At 48.3% G+C, this 20576-nt stretch overlaps 2 protein-coding genes across 6 annotated transcripts in view; one reads left to right on the plus strand and one right to left on the minus strand.

The window, feature by feature from the left end:
* Positions 1 to 1124: 1124 nt before the first annotated feature.
* On the minus strand, positions 1125 to 3292 carry NKX6-2 (NK6 homeobox 2). Its single transcript, XM_042863871.1, has 3 exons — positions 2795 to 3292; positions 2375 to 2547; positions 1125 to 1886 (listed from the first exon to the last, which is right to left on the minus strand). The coding sequence occupies exons 1-3, from the start codon at positions 3207 to 3209 to the stop codon at positions 1638 to 1640; spliced, it is 837 nt and encodes a 278-aa protein (XP_042719805.1). The 5' UTR covers positions 3210 to 3292; the 3' UTR covers positions 1125 to 1637.
* A 594-nt stretch (positions 3293 to 3886) lies between these two features.
* Positions 3887 to 20576, plus strand: part of LOC122175853 (opsin-VA-like) — a 28745-nt gene continuing 12055 nt past the window's right edge. For all 5 annotated transcript variants that reach the window (XR_006177524.1, XM_042863872.1, XM_042863873.1 and 2 more), the window contains exons 1-2: positions 3887 to 4066; positions 7525 to 7754. The gene's annotated coding sequence lies outside the window, so the exon portion shown is untranslated. The remainder of the gene's footprint in view (positions 4067 to 7524; positions 7755 to 20576) is intronic.

The following is a 20576-nucleotide window of genomic DNA, read 5'->3' on the forward strand; positions in this document are numbered from 1 at the left end:
GTGGGTGTTTTTGATCTTGCCGTTCTCCACCGAGAGTCGGGCAGCCGCGGCGCCGACGCCGTGTCTCGGTGACCAAAACAGAAGCGGAGATTAATTTCTAAATCTGATCGACTCCGACCGTAGGGCGGCACGGCAGATGCCGGCGGCAGTGAGGGGGAACGCGGACCCCGCTGCCCTGCGCTGCGGCAGCCGGGCGGGAAACGCTCTTCCCGTCCCTGAGAGAAGCGCTGCGCAGCGGACAGCGCGGGGCGGCTCCGCGGGGCTGCTGCTTCTCCGCATCTCGGGAGCGCCGCACAGCTCTGCGGGAGGCGGCCCGCAGCTCGGGCACCGCCTCGGGCTGCCGCGCAGCAGCTCAGAGGCAGAAATCGCGTCTCGTTCGTTTAAAAAAGTAGTCGAACTGAAGCAGAACGACCCTGAAGCTGCCTCGCACCCGCCCGGCCTCGAATACGCTCGAGGACAGCAAAGCGCCGGGCGGCTGCGAGACCTCCGAATGACGTCGGGCTGACGGCGCGGCGGTCCCGAGCCTAGGATGCGGGCGCTGCGGACCGAGGCTCGCGGTGCAGGAGATGGCGCTGGCGACGGTCTCCGCCGCGCTCGAGGCGGTTTTGCCCTCGGTGGCCGCACTGCGGCCGCCGTCCGGGCTTCGCCTTCCGCTCCCCGTGGCAAACGCCGCAGCTGCCGCGGCTGTCTGGCCGCTTTTCCGTACCGGTGCAGTTTGACCCTCGACCCCGAGTGTCACGGTGCACTCTTAGACCCACGCACCACCCGTATGTTCCCGCTGCGGGCAGCCACTGTACGCGAGAATGGCACGCTGTACCGAACGCCGCTCCCGACGCCGCTGTCGGACTCGACCTTCCCGGCTCAGCCCCGGCCCCGCCGCGCCAAACCCGTCCTGCGGAGCGCTGCTGCCCGATCCCCGCCCGTGGACTGCCACGGGATCGGAGCGGATAGAGTCTCCCCGACGGCGGTCCTTCGGCACTACGGCCCCGGAGCGTTGCGGCAGCCCGGCCCCGAGCTCTCCCACCCCGCGTCCAGCTGCGATTCCCGCAGCACGGAGGTGCGGCCCCTCTTGCCCGGTTTGAGCAAAAAGCGGCACCACCGTGGAAAGCGCGCTGAAGGCAAAGCGTGTTAAATAATTTATTGATTTATACGAAGTCTTTCCAACCCGTGTGGAGACGACAGCATTAATCCAATTTAAAATCAGGTGTCCTTTTTTTTTTTTCTCTCGCTTTTTTTTTTCCCCTCTCGATATTATTAAGCATAAAATCCGGAGGCAGAAGAAATCAAACCGCCAAGCCCCTGAGCAGAGGGAGGGAGTGAAAGAAAACGCCGTTTTTACACTAGAAATATACATCACAAAATCTGAAGTTCACTATGTACAAAGTGGCCACGCTGGGGTTTTGTGCTCCTTTCAAAACGTTGACAAACGCTGATTGTTAGGAGCAGGAATTAGCTGAAAGAGAGAGGAGCGAACCTGAAAGGGACATAAAAGGAAAACCAAGAAGTCGTAAAGATTCCTCTGAAATTTACATCGATGAGAAAGAAAATAATTTCATAACTTATTCTGTAAAAAATATATACATTTCACATACATCTCGGGCTGTACAATACACCACTTCAACATCCAGCCGCACCACTCACAACGTGTCCGAGCTGGTGCTGCAGGGGCTGACGAGGGCGAGGTTCGTGGATTTGTGCTTTTTCAATAGCCTCGTAATTTTCTCATCATCTGAGTTGGGGTCCAGTGGTTTGTTGTATTCATCATCGTCCTCATTGTCCGAGCTCTCCTTCAGCTTCTCCGTCTCCGAGTCGTGCTTCTTCTTCGCCGAGGCCATCTCTGCCGCGTGCCGCTTCCGCCACTTGGTCCGTCTGTTCTGGAACCACACCTGGCCCCGAGAGGAGCGCTCAGCTCGGCCGGCCCCGCGCCTCTCCCGCCCCATCCCGGCCCCGCGGGGGATGGCGGCCACACGCGGGGGTCACTCGTCTTGGCCCCGCGAACGAAGCAGCGCGGCGCCGGCAGCGGCACGGCTACGGGCAGAGCTCGTCCGCGCCTCAGGGCTCCTAACACCGCTGCCAAAACACCGCGCGGCTCCGCACTGAGCAGTGCCGAGCAGCGGCCGCCGGAGCAGCCCACTGGGAGCAGCGCCTACGGGCTACGTTGAGCGATGAATTCATATAGGGAAATTTTTTAATCGGTTGCAGCATAATGAGCGTTAAGCACGAAGTAAGTTACGTAGAAAATAAACTAAAAAAAAATCTGTTCAGTATCCAAATGGTGTAATTTAAATTATCATCGACTTAAGAAAAAAAAAAAATGCCCCGCGTGGCAGCGGCACGGTTCTGAGTGCAAAAGAGAGCGGACGGCGGGACCTACCTTCACCTGGCTCTCTGTCATCCCCAGTGAATAAGCGAGCCGCGCTCGCTCGGGCCCCGCCAGGTACTTCGTCTGCTCGAAGGTTTTCTCCAGAGCAAAAATCTGCTGCCCCGAGAAAGTCGGCCGCGAGTGCTTCTTCTTCCCGTCTTTGTCCAAAACCATTCCCGTCTGAGCTGGAAACGGAGAAAAAACAGCTCCGTCAGGAGGGGTTCGCGCTCGCCGCAAGTCGCGCCCGACTCGGGACGAGGGGACTGAGGAAGGGGATTGGGTCTGCCCCGAGGCTCCGCCGCTCCGGAGAGGGGCACAGTGCGGAGCCACCTCCGCGTTCCGCGAGTTCCAGCTGTCCGCGCCGCCCTCCGCGGCTCGGGGCGGGGGGAAGAAGGGGGTACTGCCAGGCGCGCCCCGCAGCGTCGCACTTACCGGGACAGGTGAGGCGTGGGTCCCGCCACGGAGAGCCCTGTACCACTCCCGGCCAGAAGATAGGCGGCCGCCCCGGCAGCTCCGCCAGCGGCTTCGGATACCGGGAGACGGCGGCGGGCCCGAAGTACACCCCGGCCGAGGCTGCCAGGCCGTTGATGCGGGGCAGCCCGCCCAGCAGGTTGCCGGCGGCGCCCACGGGCCGCCCCAGGATGTCGCTGATGCCGTGCGGCGTCCCCAGGGGCAGCTGCGTGTTGAGGCCGCCCAGGGCCGGCGCCTTGAAGCCGGAGGGGCTCTGCAGGGCGTAGGGGAATAGAGAGCTCTTCATCTCGGCCATGTTGTGCAGCGCGGCCAGCGGCGTGCTGCCCAGCACGAACGCGCTCTGCCGGTTAGCATCCATCTGCCCCACAGCTAACATTGGCGGTCATCCACGGACGCCGGTCCTGCTCCGAGCGGGGCGAAGCACGCGGTACGGCCCCGCGCGAGGAGCGCCGGCACGGTCCTCTCTCCGCTCGTGGGTCGCGGGCAGCGGCCGCCGGTAAAGTTTGCTCGGAGCGAAACAACCTCGGCACCGAGCTCCGACGGCACGGTGGGAGTAGAGAAGCGTCACTACCGGAGCGGTGCGCGGAGCGCGCTACGTCCCGGCTGCCTGCGGCCCTACGCCGCGCGGGACTCCAGTAGGCGCCGCACGATCGGCTCCGCGCCTTCGCCCGCGCGTCCGAGGCCGCGCCGCGCCCGGGGCGCAGATAACCGCGCGGGCACCTGCGAGCCGCGCGCCTATTGGGTGGCCGCCACCCCGCGCTGCCGCCGCGGCCCAATCGGAGGGCGGAGAGCTCTTCTACCGCGACACGTCACGGCGCGCCGGACGGGCGGGCCCCGGAGCCGAGGGAGCGCGCGGGGGGCGTCCACTGTCCGCTCCGCCCCGCCGCCCCGTGCCGTCCGCGGGGATCCGCCTCGGCGCGGAGCGGCCGGGCCTCGGGGGCTGCTGCCCCTCGACCAGCGCGGGGCCGCGGAACGGAGTGGGGCCATCGTACGGCGCCTATCTCCCGCTGATACTCGGCTCTGTCTTCGCCGCTGTGGTACTCGTCGGGACCCTCGCGGGACCGTATATGGTGACAGCGACGGCTCTGCTCGCGCCCGGCACTGCTGCGGGAATGGCGGCACCTCCTGAGCGGAACGGCCGCGCTGATGGCGCCGCCCCGGAGCCGTTCCGGACCGAACTGCGCGCACCGTCCGGGAAAGAAGGTATCGGACCGAAAATAATTCTGGAAGCAGGTTCGTAACGCGTTCTTTGCCTTATGAGTGCCTTCTGACGTATTTTGATTCATCGCCAATATAAGATAATCGCTAACTGATGAACGAGTGGGGAATTAATATTTGTCGAAGTGTTCGTAGTGACCGAGAGCGGAATGGTTTCGATGGGCACGGCGCTCGGATGTGGCTGTGTCCGTTCTCGGACCTCTTCGGGTGTTCAGCCCGATGCCGCCGCATTCGTGCCGCCGAAGCGCATTCGGGACGGAACCGTCCCAGCTCGAGCCGCGCTCTGTTTTCGGGCGCTCAGGTAAGAAAAGACGCAGCAGAGCAGCTCGTTGTGCGTCCTCGTTGAGGCGTAACGTACGTACGTGGGGTTAACAACGGCACTGCTCCAAAGGACGTTCAGTAAGCGACTTCGTTGCTGCGTTACATTTTCTGTTGTAAGCACCAATAGAGAGAGCAGTGAAAGCTACGCCGGGTTCTCACCCCAGCATTACGGGCGCGATGGCCGGTGCGGTTGTCCCGGCGGGCGCGGGGCTGTGGGAGGTGGCACCGCGCGTCTTCTCTCTCCCGCGAGCCGGCCCTGTCGGCGTCGTCCCCCGCCGGGACTCGCTTTCTTTGCAAGGACCGAAGGCCGAGGTAGGAGAGCGACAGCCGCCAGCCCTCGCTGTGCGGAGGTGCAGAGGCCCCGATGGGGCGATGCGCGGCCGGTCGGGATGGGACGAGACGGGATTCTTTCCCAGCCGGCCCGCCGCTTTCCCGGAGGTTGCCCGTGTCCACTCCCCAAATCCCCAACCTCCCCGCCAAACTCTGGACGTTTTCTCGCGTGTCGCACCGCACAGGCACTGTGTGCACCCTGTGTCCCGCGGGCAGTCTCGAGGCTCTCCTCCCGCTCTCGGCCTCTGGGTCACGTAATTTCTCCAGCATTCAGCCCATGAAACTGCGTGGTGGGGTGGGCCAGCAGATCATGCCACCGACGGCAGGTGTTACAAATTAACAGTGCTTATGTTCCTGTTCCGTGACTTCCCTGCAATCTAAGACACCGTTTTTTTCCACATGTGGAAGTACGTGCGGTTGTCCCAGCAGAACTCCCGAACTCGTTTACTGCCTTTCATTACGGCCTTCCGAGGAGGCGGGGCGCAGAAGGAGCCACCCATTGACCTCCGTGGGACTATAAGTGGCACCTCCGGCCCCCCTTCCCGGCACCAGCCGCGGCCCCGGTCGCTTCTCTACGCCCCGGGGCTGCGCACTGCGCCGGTCCTGGGAGCTCCGTGCGTTTCCGGCAGAACCTCGCGTGCTGCCGGGGCCTCCCGCTGTTGGCGGCATCGCCGCGCTGATGGCTTTGCCAGAAGAGTTTCGAGGTGGGAACCAAGCGGTCTGAGACGTTTCTAATAAGACGTGAATTCAGTGCTGGTAAGCTCCCGAGCTGGGTTAACGTGAGAACGCTGGCGCTCCGACGCACGGGTGTGCGCGTTAACGCGTGGCCGCTCCCCGGAGGCCGTCACGCGTGGGCCCGGCAGCGCCGGCCGGGGGTACAGCCGCTCCTCGTCCCGCGCCCCACGGCGCGTGCTGGCGGCGCCCCCTGGCGGCTCTCGGTCGGGTCGTGGCTCCTCTTGGGCTGGGAGCGGCGGCAGCTGTCGGGGTCACGGGGTGCCGGGCTCGGCGCTGAGGCTCCGCGTGTTCCCCCGGAGCGGCCCCACGGCACAGCATGGCGGTGGGACGCGGGGGCACCGTTCAGACAATGATGTCCTCTTACTGGGCTCTTCTTGATAATGAAGTCAGTGCCTTGTGTGGACGTAGTTCCGTGCTGGAGTTGTGAGTACCCTTTTTACAGCTGGACACGCAGGAAAACTGAGGTTGGTAACATTAAGCTTGTCTGAGACTTAGACATCCCTGTGTGTTCAGAATGGAATGTTATCAAATACACCACAGCACAGATACCTTAAGACAAGCTCTGATGAACCCTTCTGTGCTTCCATTTGCCGTGCATAAATTGCAGTACTTTTTCTTGTAGATTTTGTGCAGCTGAAAATGTCTGAAAAGGTGTGAGAGTACTGCTATGAACAGAATAACCTGTGTTTTACATTCACTGGGTGCAAATGCTTGTTCTCTCTCTTGCTTTGTAGACTCTATAACAAGTCTGCGGTGCATGGAACCATTCCCTACTCTGCTAGTTATCCCAAAGTGCAAATGTGAATCTCCACATCCAAACAGTGATCAGGGAAGGGTGAACTGAGGGCAGCACTCCACGCAGATGTACTTTGCTGAATTATTCTATTGGTTATGGCAAACATAGGAGCAAGGGACAAAGGCTCTTGGTTCATGTCCTATTTAGACAGTTTGTGACAAAGCAGAAAACCCATCCTGAGTCTCTGTAACCATGATGCCTGCCCACATTCCTCATGCAGTGGTACTGCTTCATTGCAGCATCCCTGTGGAAGTTCCCTATGTTTAGAAATGGGAGGTGCTGGGGGGTAGTAATGCAGTCATGAAAAAAACAAAGCCATTTTGAGGTGATTTGTTGTACAAATTTGGTAGTCTCTTATGATGGAATTACAGCCTCAGTGGATAAAGGGAGAGCGACTGACCTCATATACCTGGGCGGAGAATGGCTTGAGAGCAGCCCTGAGGAGAAGGATTTGGGAGTGCCGACTGATTACAATGCAACACGAGCCAGCAGTTGCTCTCACAGCCCAGAAGGCCAACTGCATCCCGGGCTGCATCAAGAGAAGGGTGACCAGCAGGGCGAGGGAGGTGATTCTGCCCCTCTGCTCTGCTCTCGGGAGACCCCACCTGGAGCACTGCGTCCAGTTCTGGGCCCCCAACACAAGGAGGACTGGAGCTGCTGGAGCGGGTCCAGAGGAGGACCACGAAGATGATCCGAGGGCTGCAGCACCTGCCTGCAAGGCCGGGCTGAGAGACATGGGGCTCTTCAGGCTGCAGAAGAGAAGGCAGCAGGGAGACCTTCTAGCAGCCTTCCAGTGCCTGAAGGGGCCGACAGGAAAGCTGGAGAGGGACTTCTTATAAGGACAGGTAGTGACAGGACAAGGGGAAGTGGCTTTAAACTGGAAGAGGGTCGATTTAGACCAGAGGTTAGAAGAAATTCTTCACTGTGAGGCTGGTTATGCACTGGAACAGGTTGCCCAGTGAGCCTGGCCTGGAAGCATTCAAGTCCAGGCTGGATGGGGCTGTGAGCAACCCGGGCTATGGGAGGTGTCCCTGCCTGCAGCAGGGGGTTGGAACTGGATGATCTTTAGGGTCCCTTCCAACTCAAACCAGTATATGATTTTATGAGTCTGTGAGTTTAGGCTAGATGGTTTCTGTGCTGTAGTCTCTTTCCATTTTGTTTTAATTCTATGTTCTTAATTATATTCTCTAACTGGAATATTGCATTACAGGGTTCTGTAAATTAAGCCAAGAAAGCACTCATTTATATTTAGACTTGAGCATGTTCTAACACTCTTTTTTTTTTTCCCTAGGGTTGGAAGGAATCTTTTCCTGCATCTTGTGTCATGCCTCTTAACGATGAGTCATTACAGAGTTTCAGTGCCAAAGGTTATCTGTCCTTCCAGGAGTTCAACCTGAAATTCCTCGCTGGAAATTTTGTTGTCTTGTGTCCTTTGTCAGTAGTACTGAAGATTTGATTGTTGCACATCAAGAAGCAAGTTCTATCACTTGTCCCTTGAGATGCACTCTTAATTATGGCAAGGTGAGCAGCTTTATTATGGCTTAATATCCTTCTTGAAATGAAGGGCTCATTAGCAGCACCACTGCCTTTCCTTCTCATGTGCTCAGAGCCCACGCACTGCAGTTTACAATTGACTGAAATGCCAGTGCTGCTTTCAGTAGTTCACTGCTGTTAAAGTTCACAGCTCTTTGATGTATCTGTTTATTTTTTGTCTGGAAGCCGTGTCTTCCTGTCACTTTAATTCTGTCAGTGGTTTAGTTTACTAAGAAGGCTGCCTTCTTGGAAAAAACAGGCTCAACTACCTACTAGACCTCATTCCAGCAATGTCGGGTTTTTGTTTTTTTCTTTTCCTTTTTCTTTCCCAACCCTCCCCTTTCCTCTCCCACCCATCTCCCCCCCCTTCCCCCTTGGCTCTATTGTAATAGTTTATCCTTTTAATGAGAGAAGGCTACAAGTTACTCTTTTTAAGTGAGATAAGCCCTTGTGAGCTCTATTTTTTTTCTAACCAAGACTGGGAAATCGTTTGCCCTTATTTGTATTAAATGGATGTCTATACTTTACCGCAAGTCATTAGTTCCATAAAGAGATTGCCTTTCTATTGATAGCCTAGATGGGGGAAATCGGGAGTAAATTGCCAATAAATAGTGTACTTGTAAGCACTATTGATTCTCTCCGAGCCACAGAGAAATGAATGTACAAGCGAGATACTTTAAAAGGGAGGGGAAAAAAAAGTAGTAATTAGAGATTGTTGAAAGCTTGTAGGGGTGCCTCCAGGTGAGAGGCTTGCAATGGTTTTGTTGTTTCGGTTTTTGTTTTGGGTTGTTTGTTTGTTTGTTTTGCTTTATATTTGTTGTTGTTGTTGAAGGATATGGTTTGTAAAGGTAAGTGCTACGGATATAATAGCAATTCTTTTGGCCACCCTCAGAAATCTTGGTGTCAGTTGTTAGAAAACTGTAGAATCAATACAACGTTTCCTGTAAATCATAGTTTCTGTGTGGCCGGGGGAGTGTCCTAAGCTGCCATGTGAAAGGAGTAGAAAGTATGATTTCCACAGAAAATGAACATTGGGTGGGATTCAAATTTATTTTTCCCCACTTGGGTCTTAGAAGTCTGGAAATGACCTTTCTGAGCTGTTCAGGGAATACATTTGTGTATTGTAGCGGCTGTTCTGCTGTCCTAGGCATTAAGATCCAATTCTGGAGCAGAAAAATCTGAGTTGGTATGGAGAGGATAAGACTGTTCATAAGCTGAAGGACATCAGAATTCTTCCAAGGGGAGCTGGAAGAATAGTAGATCAGTGAGGTCCACTAAAGTCAAAATAATACTGATTTTCAGAGAGCTGGGTGAATATGGAAGAAACATACAAGAAAGCAATCATCATCTTTGTCACTAAATTATAGAGATGTATTTGAAGGTTGGACTACTGGGTGGATAAGGAATTGGCTGTATGGTTGCATCCAGAGAGTTGTAGTCGGTGGCTCAGTGTCCAGGTGGACACCTTCAGCAAGTTTGCATCTGACATCAAGCTGAGTGGTGCAGATGATGCCCCACCTGATGGGACCGGGACAGGCCTGGGAGATGGGCCCGCATGGCGGTGGACTGTGGTGGACTTGGTAGTTAGGTGGATGATTACGTTGATGATTTTAAGGATCTTTTCCAATCTAAATGATTTTATGATTTTCTGCGCTGTCTGTAGAAAAGACAACAGAACAAAACCAGTCTAACAATAGGGCAAAGCTATGCTATGATAGTATTTGCTGCTGGAACCATGTTCAGTGATACGGCTCCTAACGTCTTCTGTGCACAAATTCAGTGATGAAATTGGTACTTGTAAGAGGAAGGCCACTGCTTTAAGAGTATCCTGATAGAAAAAGCGGTGCTGCAGTACTGCAGAAAGTACTGCAGAATCTCTGGAAAGCCTTTTAATTGTGATTGATTAGGGAATTCTCCTGATGGTATGCTGTTCTTCATCACATTTTCTTTGAGACATTGGACAATGATAAATGTTGGACATACAGCAGATATTTAGTTATACTACATACAATACTGGAATAATCTTGAATGCCTAGAAGCAGAACAGCTAAATAAAATTTGTTTTATGTGGGTATCCTTAGTAACAAAAATAAAGTACTGGACAGATGCAAAATAAAGGACACAGACCACTTTGGACTGAATTTCTTCCCTGAAGGTGGAAATGCAGTTCATCACTAAAGATTGAGCACTAGGGAAACACAGTGAAAAAGCCTTTGGAAAGTGCAGTGGAATTGCCAGATCACAGCTTGAACCAATGGTTGAGCACCGTGTGGCTCATCGTGTGTGGCTTACCCAGGGAGCTCCAGGTGCAAGCAGTGCCCCTGAGTGAGTGGAAGGGGTAGAGGCTGTATCTACCCATCTTCTCTCTCATTTAAGGGTTAGAAGCTGAGGAAGCCGTATCTCTCTGAGATCACACTTCTTTTGAGTTATTGCCAGTTATTGGAAGGGGTGAGTCAGTTCTTTTGTCCTTCTGTTCTATAGCCTATATCTAAGGAAAAGGCTCTGTCATTGCCTTTGCTCCAAGTTTTGGCAAGCCAGGCAGCCAAATACCTTTAAAGGTATTCTGTTATAAGCCTCCTAAAATATTTAGTATGGCATTTCTAAGTAACATAAGGGGGTAGTTTGGATAGGGAAAGACTGCCCCTTTGAATGAAATTTTGCAGGGACACACCCAGGACTCTTAAAATCCCTGTATCATGGGTTTACTTCAATAATTGAAAAGTGGGCTCCTTGCAGGATGGAGGAAGTATTGTAGAGTCCCTGCCTGCCTGGCCAAGTATTTCCATGCCCTTAGCAGTATACTGACTACTAAAAAATGACAATTGGCCATATCTATTATGGCACGGCCACTTTTGATGATGGCTTTAAATTGGTTGAGCAAGTCTGAAGAGGCTCTGGCTGATGAAAATCAAGAGCAGAAATCCCTTGCAACCTTCAGACTGGACCAGAGGTCCTATGTTGAAGTAACACTTTATTAGTTGTGAAAGAATATTCAGCTGGTTATGGCACTAGTGGATACCAGAGCAGAAACATCTAATATATATGGTGACCCAATCTATTTTCAGGCACTAAGGCAGTGTTTGAGGGGTTTAAGTTAAGGCAGTGTTTAAGGGGGGGTTTGAGGGGCAGATGATCTTTATAACCCAATCATGGTTGAAATTGGGGGTTGGAGGTCTTCCACCCCAGCAGTACAGGGTGTGTATCACCCCAGTTCCAGATTATATATTGGAAATCAACATTCTGTGGGGTCTTAGTCTCCAGACTAGTGTGAGAGGGTTCAGGCTAAGAGAAAGATGTATCAGCTTCTGGGTAGTGCAGGTAACTTTAAGGCAAGAACTGACCCCATTTGTTTGCAGTAACTACGCTGAATTACAAATAAAAAACAATATAGACTCCCTGGTGGGGAATTGCCAAGGCTTTGCTGGAGGGGTTGGAGAGAGTAGAGATTATAAAACCTGCACTCAGTCCATATAACTCCCCCATGTGGCCAGTCAGGAAGTCAGATGCTATGTGGTGAATGATGGTAGGCTATGAAGAACTAAATGAAGTCACACCATCAATCCACGTAGGCGTACCCAATATCGCCTCGCTCGTGGATGCATTAAGTAGAGAAATAGAAACATACCACTGAGTTCTGGATCTGGCGAATGTATTTTTCAACGTTCCAATTGTTAAGAAATCCCAAGATCAGTTTGCATTCAAAGGGCAGGCAGTGGACTTTTCAGGTCCTTCCTCGGGGTACATGCGTTCGCCTACCTTTTATCATAATCACGTGTGACTTGGCAAATTGGAATAAACAGTCTATTGTCAAAAATTCCACTACATTGATAATCCGATGTTGACATCTGACTCAATGGAGGCATTAGAGGAGTCAGTAACTTCACTAACTGCCTATTTACAGGAGAAAGGGTAGGCTATAAACCCATGGCAATGGTAAGGTCATAGGTAAGGTCCAAGTGTTCCTGGTTCCCACGGCATCAAAGTGGTTGCAGGAGTTTTTGGACATATTACAATATTGGAGATCCCTTATGCTATACTCTGTGCAACTGTTAAAACCTCTGTATCAACTAACAAAAAAAGGCCAACTGTGGGATTGGAGTAGAACAGAACAAGAAGCCTTCCAACAGGCAAAAATAGCTGTTAAACAGGCCCAGGTGCTAGGCGTATTCCAACCCTTGCAATCAAAGTAGATGTGCATGTAACTCAAGAGCGGTTCCACTCGGGGTTGTGGCAGTGCCAGAGTTCTATTGGAACTCCACTATTTGGGTTCTGGCTGCAGGTTTGGTGTGGAGAAGAAGAAAGATATGGTATGCCTGAGGAGCAATACCTGTTCTGCTCTGCAGGTGGTAAAACCAATAACCCAGACTACAAAGGTTATTATTAAAACAACTTTGCCAGGTCAGGGGTGGGTAGAAGATCGCACCCACATTCCTGAGATGGGGGGCGGCCCAATCACAAGCAGTGGTGTGCTGGGTCACCTGCCCTACAGTCCAACAGGAGCAGGCCTAATAGATATAAGGGGATCCTGAAGGCTGCTTTGAATGCAGATTCACAATCCTTTCGGGGGTGGACCAAGAGACTCCATGAACCCCTGTGGAACTTGCATGAGAGACCAAGGAATGGCAGACCCAGTGCTTTATGAATGTTGCAAACAACTTGGGCCTCCCTGGTTAGTATACAAATTGCAGGGGAGGACACCTCGCTCAAGCCACAAGTTGGCACCTTGAATAATCGTCTGCTCCCCGCCTCTGAGGACCTAGAGCCCAGAAAACACCAGGTAAAATGGCCTTGGAAGGTGCAAAAAAAGGTGGTGCAAAAAAGGTGCACCAAAATGGTGTGGTCTACTTGTACCTTGGGGAGATTATTAGAGGTTGGGGAATCAGTGAACCTTCCGGTAGTTAGTACATGGCCAATGGAGTTGGCATACCAGTTTTCATTGCAAAGGGGGCATTAATCATGTCCACGTGCCCTTCCCCCCCTCTTTTGGTACCTGATGCAGCAATTCAGCCACAGATATCAGGCCAAAGGGTGTGGTAACAAAGGCCAGAACGTGCCCCGGTACAAGCAGAGGTGTTGACTCAAGACTGAAACATGGCCTGTATCCTACTGTGGTGTGCAGACCTACTTCTCCTTGTATCTATTTTCAGAAAGGGTGGTCAGGCACTGGAATGGACTGCCCAGGGAGGTGGTGGAATCACCGACCCTGGGAGTGTTCAAGGAAAGACTGGATGTTGTGTTGAGGGACATGGTTTAGTAGGAGCTATTGGGAATAGGTGAACGGTTGGACTGGGTGATCTTTTAGGTCTTTTCCAACCTTAGTGATTCTATGATTCTATTCTATGATTCTATTAAACATCTGTACGACTCCCCTTGAGGTTGTTAAGTTCACAGGACCACTGGTAGGACCAACGCCATTCCAGCATGCTCCGGTGCCCATGGGGAAACATTGTGACACTCGATGGTGGAAAGCTGAACTTTTGGGGAATGGTGAGTGTGATCCTGAAGTGTTGCTGGTCCTTGAAGAAGATATGCCTTCAGAAGGTACATCAAGTAGTGGCCCAGCAGAACCGCCAAAAAGACTGTCAGTATTGCTTTCAGTGCCTTAATGTCCTATTTCATGTTAGATATTGTATATGCATCGTAATGTACATTGCCTTTTTGGGTCACCAAAACAGCAGGAGCTCACCCTACGTCTTGCTCAATGCTATGAAGGGAAGGAATGCAGTGGAACTGCCAAATCACAGCCTGAACCAATGGTTGAGCACCAGGTGTTGTTAACTCAGGGAGATCAGGTGCAAGCAATGCACCTGAGGACTGGAAGTGGGAAGTAGGGGAGGATAGAGCTGCCCCTGCTCTCTCCTTCAAGGGTTAGAAGCTGAGGGTGCTGCATCTCTTGAGATCACAGTCCTTTTGAGTGGTAGTCATTGGAAGGGGTGAGTCAATTCACCTTTTGTTATTCTGTTCTGTATTGCAGGAAAAGGCTCTGTCATTGCCTTTGCTTACCCCACAGTATACAAAAAAAGCTTCTGTAAAGCTTATATAAAAAGGGTAGCAGAAATTCAGTAAGTTTCAAGACATGACAAATGTGCTGTTGTATCTATGCTTTTTCACTATTAAGCTATATTATGTGTATTTAAGAGATACTGTTTTTTGTTTATTTGCTTTTAATGCATCTCTTGTCTTTTGTTCTGAAAAGCTCTTGTTGAATTCATCATCTTTTCTTGCTTTATTCTTTTCTAGATCTTTTACTTGTAGCAATCTTTGTTCCCATAATTTTGATGTTTAGGTTTTCTTTAGGATATTTGTTGGACTTCTTTCCAGACAATTAAAAACGAATAAAAATACTTTATAAAAATCAAAAGTTGGCAAAGTACTGAAGAAGAGTCTTCCCTGGAAACAATATTTATTCTGTGCTTTGCCTTTCCTTGCAGCTTTCTTCCATATTCATTCAGTTTTCTGAAAACTGGTATTATTTATAGAGCTAGCTTTTTAGAAAAGATAATAGGACAGAATTGAATTTACACCACCTGAGGGCACTGTAATACTATTTCACTTTGTTATAAAGAAAAATACAAAGGGGTAGTGTTTTAAACCATCCTTATTTTTCTGCCTCTTTGGATTACTATCAAATTTCAAAATAAGTGTGCTACTGAAGCAAATGAAAATCATTTCAAAGAGTAGTTGTAGTCGGGTCTCCTGGAAACTGTGTCATTTTTCTCTCATTCACCAATATTGTTTCACTGTTTCCTGGGAGAAGAGTGTAATTTTAAATGCAGTGCTATTTTCAATGACCTGTATGGCAGTGATGGCAGAGTGCTTGGTTGTGCTGTGGGTCTGGGCCTATTTGCTGCTTCTTGCCTGTATTCAAAAAAGTGCAGGGCTGATGTAAATGCATCAAATGATGCATTCTTGTGCATATATTGCTTTACCAGTGTTTGACAGTGAGAAACAGGAGAAGTAAACCGCTCCCCTATGTTGACACTATTTTGCTTACTTGCTTAATTTTGCTAGCCTTACCGTCTGTCTATTCCTATGCAATTTTCTCCTTATCTTCTCTTTGAGTCCTCTACAGTAATCTGATATCAATTGCCTTCCTGTTATTTTCCCTACTCTAGTGCAGGGAGCAAGTTATCAAACATAGTTCAAACAAGAAGGGCAAGCATTTCTATGCCAGAAGGCAGATGGGTTTCTAGACTGAGTGGTTTGGTCAGTGTGCTCCTCACCTTCAGTAAGATTGTGACAGAGCTCCTCTAACGTGCATCCTTTTGAAAGTACACATCAGTACCTTTTTGCTCAGTTTGTACCAGACAAAACAATTAAATCTTCATGTCAGATACTATGTAATACTTGTAATTTTTTTAGAATAACTAAATGTGCTCTTGCCAGGGGGAAAAAATACTAAGATGATTTGCTGAACTAATGTGGGAGGCTCCCATAGCTCTAAAATAAGGGAGAGGGCCATCAAAACTGTCTTGAGCGAAAGTGGCTTTCTAAGGTATTCACGCAGTTCCATGATAGAAATTACTGGATTGACTTTTGTGCGTGCAAGTTGTTGCCTCTCCAAGTGCTTAAGAGCAAGGTGTCGATGCGAGTGTCCAAAGGGCTCGTGACAAGCTGTTAGCACAGTCCTGAGTCATGAGCAATCACTACATTTTTAAACAGTTGTTTTAATGGTCCGTGAGTACATTCAGAAATAATTCTGGAGGTAGCATTCTTCAATGAAGCAACTAGTATCATGTCTGTATAATGCTCCTAAGTCATGTATGCTATTTGGATTGACAAAGAAATGCTGATTTATTTTTTTTTCTTACATATTTGTGTCTATAAGTGAACAAGCTTAGCTAATTTTCCCACGACAGGAGTTCTTGGTAGCTCTATAGTATACTCAGCAGTACATGGAATAGACTACTCCAATGCAGTCGGCAGGAGCAGGGAGGTGATTGTCCCTCTGTACTTGACAGTGTCGAGGCTGCTTCTTGAGTGCTGCGCTCAGTTCTGGGCTCCTCACTGCAAGAAAGTCATTGAGGTGATGGAGTGCGTCCAGAGAAGCGCAAGGAAGCTCTGCACGGTCTGGAGCACAGGGCTTATGGGGCTGAGGTGGTTTAGTCCAGAGAAGAGGAAGCTCAGGAAGACCTCACTGCCCTCTGCAGCTCCCTGAAAGGAGGTTGTGGCATGGTGAGGGTCGGCCTCTGCTCCCAGATAATGGCAATAGAATGATAGGTGATGTCCTCACTTTGTGCCATGGAAGGATCAGATTGGATGTTTGGAAAAAATTTTTCTCCAAGTAGTGATCAGGTGCTGACACAGCTGCCCAGGAGGTGGTGAAGTCACTGTTCCTGGGGGTGTTCAAGAATAGCTGGCACTGAGGGATGTGGTTAGTGGGCATGGTGGGATGGGTTGGGGTTGGACTTGGTGATCTTAGGGGTCTTTTCCAACTAATCACTGTAATGATTCAGTGATCCTATGAAGGTATCTGTGCTATCTAGAAATTTGTGCGTTCCACCACAGGGGCATGAGTTGAGACTTGCACATAAGAATGCGCACTGCATAAGGCTGGCCAGTGCTTCAGTAGTTTTAGTAGTAGTAATATTTTAATTAGCTTTGAGTTTCTGTTACTTTGGTTCTTTACTTTGTCTCAGTGTAATTGGAAATTAGGTTACGTTTTCAGTTATGGGGTTAAATATATTAAAAAAAAAATTAAACTGTAAACCACGAATACACTTATGGGAAAAAATACTGTAGAAAACATGGAGAGAATATAATCACAAAAGCAAGGTGGGAAACTAAGATTTAAGTCCCCCTAAGAGGAATACAGTAGGCAGAGATGTACTTTCATGCTTACTAATAACAGTATCTCAGCTTTTATTCTGATGTTTGTTGAAATGAAAGATCCAAACTCTTTCACAAAGCTGTAGAGAAAGGTAGCTCAGAATAGGAAACGTGAAGGTAAAGATGCAGCAGAATAAGCATCCTGTGTACTTCCGTCGTGTTTCTCAGCTCCAAAAGAAAGCTTTGGAAAAAAAAAAAAAAAAAGTTCCATAGAAAAACCACTGAATGAAATAAATGTTAATGCAGCTTTTTCTTTTTGCAGTGTTTTTTGATATGTAATTTGAGCAACACTAGTCCTGTGATATCTTGTCAGCATGGAACACTATGCTCTGTGCGTAGTTGTGTAACTTTGGGTCAGCACTGCAGTAGTCTCCAAGTTGAGTTCAACAACCTTTGTAAGTCCTTTCCCACTGGAAAATTTTCTATTTTAAGAACCTTTTTAACAGCACTGTCTATATGTAAAATCATGAGGCTTAAATTTACTTAGATACAATCTAGTTTACACTTTCTACCCTCTTAAGTGACTAATACCTTTTTTGTTTTTCCATGATGGCACTAATTTTTCATTTGATGTTCAATTTGTCAAATGAGTGATGGCAGTAATCCTTTCTTTTGTACCATTTTCTTCACCTTTCCAAGTCGTTTTTTTTTTTTTTTTTTTTTTTTTTGAGGTTAATCCCCTACCACTTCTTTGCTTTCTGTTCTATAAAGATGGAAGATTGGATTTATTTCTACTTAATTGAATGTAAAATTGTACAGAAATATTCTAACAAGTTCAGATTAGCTGAACTGTAAGTACTACGTGCATCTTGTAAGTTCTTATGTAAGGTCTATTTAACTGTTGATGGTATAGAAAAAATCTTTGTGCTCAAGTTTGCAAGGAGCAAAGTGCTGGCTAACAAAATCTGTCGTTAAAATAGGTGTTAAGTCTAAGGCTCAGACTTATACCTTTCCTCCTTATAAGAAGTTATGGAAAGAGTTCAAAAGGACTTTCTCAAAGGAAGAAAATCAGAATGACAAGTCAGAGGAAGGCAAAGATCATGCATTTTTAAGGAAAAAAAAAAAGCCTCCTCTACCTAAACTTGAAATATGTGAAATTATATCCTAACTTAGCTATAGAGCGGTACAGAGAGGAAGATGTCAGTTAACTCTACTTAGTGCATACCTAAATTGTATGGAAAATGAAATGTTTTAATACCCACTATCGTGTAGTAGGAACTTATCTACAAGCATGCCAGAGTATGCAGGCCACTTCCAAACTGGAAGGCACAAAATGTTAGTGCTAAATCAGATCAGTGTAATCTACTTATGAGTCATGTATCAAGTTGCATAACGTCGGGAGCTTTTTCGTGAGTTAAGGAGCTTACATTGTGTTGGATCTCAGTCATGCCCTGCCTGTTCTTAGTGGACGTTTATCTGTGTTCATGGCAGCTTCTGCTTTTTGTATCTCCCCATGATCTTGCAGGAAAATGATATGGTGGGATACAGTACTTACAGAATAGTCAAGATCAGGCAGTGCTTTGTCACATTGCCTTTTGCTATGGCCAAGTTCACAGTTAGCTTATCCTGCATCCCTGCTTAAGAAAGCCTCATCTGTCAATACACCCTCTGCTTTTCTTCCCAAAGCAATCATTATAACAGGTTTGATGGGATCTCATGCTTAGATTGTGCCAGACAATTTGTTTTGATTTAGAAATAATCCAGATCTTTCTGCAAGCATATTACTTGCATTCTGAAGCTCTGCACACTTCTGATATTGTGGATCTGAAAGACTGCTTCGCAAACCTCAATCCACTATTTAATATATGTAGAAATCTATTACTGACATCTAAGGGTAAAAGGCAAAGCCACACTTAGTCTCATGGATTGAGTAGGAGTTTTGATTGCATTTTGGTATAGTATCTAAACGAGAGGCAAAATTAAGGTTTTTCTACACTGAAAACTGATCTCTGAGGAATTTATGGATTTTCAGTATATTGCAGAATTGTCTTTTAGTAGAGTCTGCATCAAACTTGCATACTGATTTGCATCTAAAAAACCAGGAAGACGATGAAGGTATGTAAATAATGAATTATGGCAAAAAAAAGTACAACACTGACAAGTAAGACTTGTTAGATAAGTGCTGGCTAGCCAGTGTAAACTGCAAGCAATCCTAACATCAAGATATGCATCAATATTTGTGCTTGTGTTCAAGAAGGTAGTCCTGGAAGTGGTGGCAAAAGCATGTAAATCATGCCCCACCTTGGGAATATTCATACAGGGAATGCACAATGTTGTCTGGAGAAAAATTAATTTTAAAATCAACAGTGAAGGTTATAAACAACTTCTGTTCCATACCCTTCCTTCTCAAATTAGTGAGCTTTGTTTTCATAGAATTACTGAATGGTTAATGTTGGAAGGGACCTCCAGAGATCATCTGGTCCAACCTCCTGCTCAAGCAGGGTCACCTAGAGCCAGGGACCCAGAATGCTGAGCTTGCAACCTCAAGCTTCTGTTTGTGAAGGGCAATGAGACAGAGCTATGATTTTGAAAATTATTACAAAAAGTGGAATGTTTGGTAAACAAGCTGGCTTCATGTTACAGAGCTGAATGTTCTATGGTATTTTTGGAGATGTATGTGCAAGATGACTTTGTTAGAACTAAACTATCAGTGCTGTTCAGTAATTTTTAATGTAAATATAAACACACAGCATTCAAGAACTAGAAGATAGATATTTGTGTAGCTTTATCTGGCTTGCAAGGTCTGTTTGCAACAGTATGTGTAACATGTAATGTTCCAGAAATAATCAGATAAAACCAGACAAGCAGAACACCTCCTTTCAAATGGTTGGCTTCCCCTTTGATAATCCTATCATAAATACTTTAAGAAGTCTGTAATGAATTCACCCAGCATGAAAAGAATATTTTTCTAATAAAGCAGGGGCTGTACTCAGGGATGAACACAAGACTCCAGTGAGATCCCAAGTCAAACTCCTGCTGAAGGTGCAAAGAACTGAAGCTACAGCATCTTCAGAGACCCCATAAGCATTCCTTTTATACAGACCACAGTGATTTCATCCTGCTGCCTCGTGGACTTGACATCAAACAGATGAAGTTCTATGTTTTTTCTCATCCTCAGTTTTGCAGTTAGTAACACAGGAAAGTGATGACTAAATTTAAACCATACGCTGAGTAGGATGCAAGAGATAAAGTTGCTCATGAAAAGAAGGCAGTGGATGTAATCTTTCTGGATTTTAATAAGGCTTTTCATACCATTTCTCACAGCATCCTTCTGGTTAAATTGTCCAACCAAGATATGCAGGTTTCTGCTACATTGGTGGCAAACTGGCTCAACAGCAGGTCTTACAGGTTATAGTAAGTGGGACTGTACCTGGCTAGTGACCAGTTAGTAATGGTATGCTTCAGGGCTCAATTCTACGTTTTTATCATCATCTCGGGGGGTTAAATGCATCTCTATCAAGTTGAATGATAATTCTAAACCAGGAAGTGTTGGGAGTATTGGCTGATCCTCATCATCACAAAGTTCACCACAGGTAAATGCTGAGTTCTGTGTCTGGGTCAGAGTATTGCTGGGCACTGGGACATCCTGGGAGCCGAGCGGCTGGAGAAGAATCCCTTCAGGAAGGGAGCTGAGTGTGCTGGTGACAGCTGGCTCAGTGTCCCTTGGCAGTAAGAGGGCAAATGGCATTTTGGAACACAGTAAGGTGTCCCAAAGGTGCAGCACGAAGGGTGAGACTGGGTATCCAGAAAAATGTCCTTATCGTGAGAGTGGTCAAACAGTGGAACAGATTTGCTAACGAGGTAGGCCTACCGGCTGTGATCAGCATAACCAGTTGACAAAGTGTTTGCAGGATCTGACCCATTCTACTCTATTTTGGAAGAGAGGACTTCTAGTGAATTTAAGATGAACCATGATTCAGATAGTTGTACGTAACAATTCAGAAGGGTAGATCTGGAATAGATGCAGAATCTCAATGTTAA

The sequence above is a fragment of the Lagopus leucura genome, unplaced genomic scaffold, assembly GCF_019238085.1.
Source record: "Lagopus leucura isolate 7727_CA_CO unplaced genomic scaffold, USGS_WTPT01 Super-Scaffold_741, whole genome shotgun sequence".
NCBI classification, from domain to species: Eukaryota; Metazoa; Chordata; class Aves; order Galliformes; family Phasianidae; genus Lagopus; species Lagopus leucura.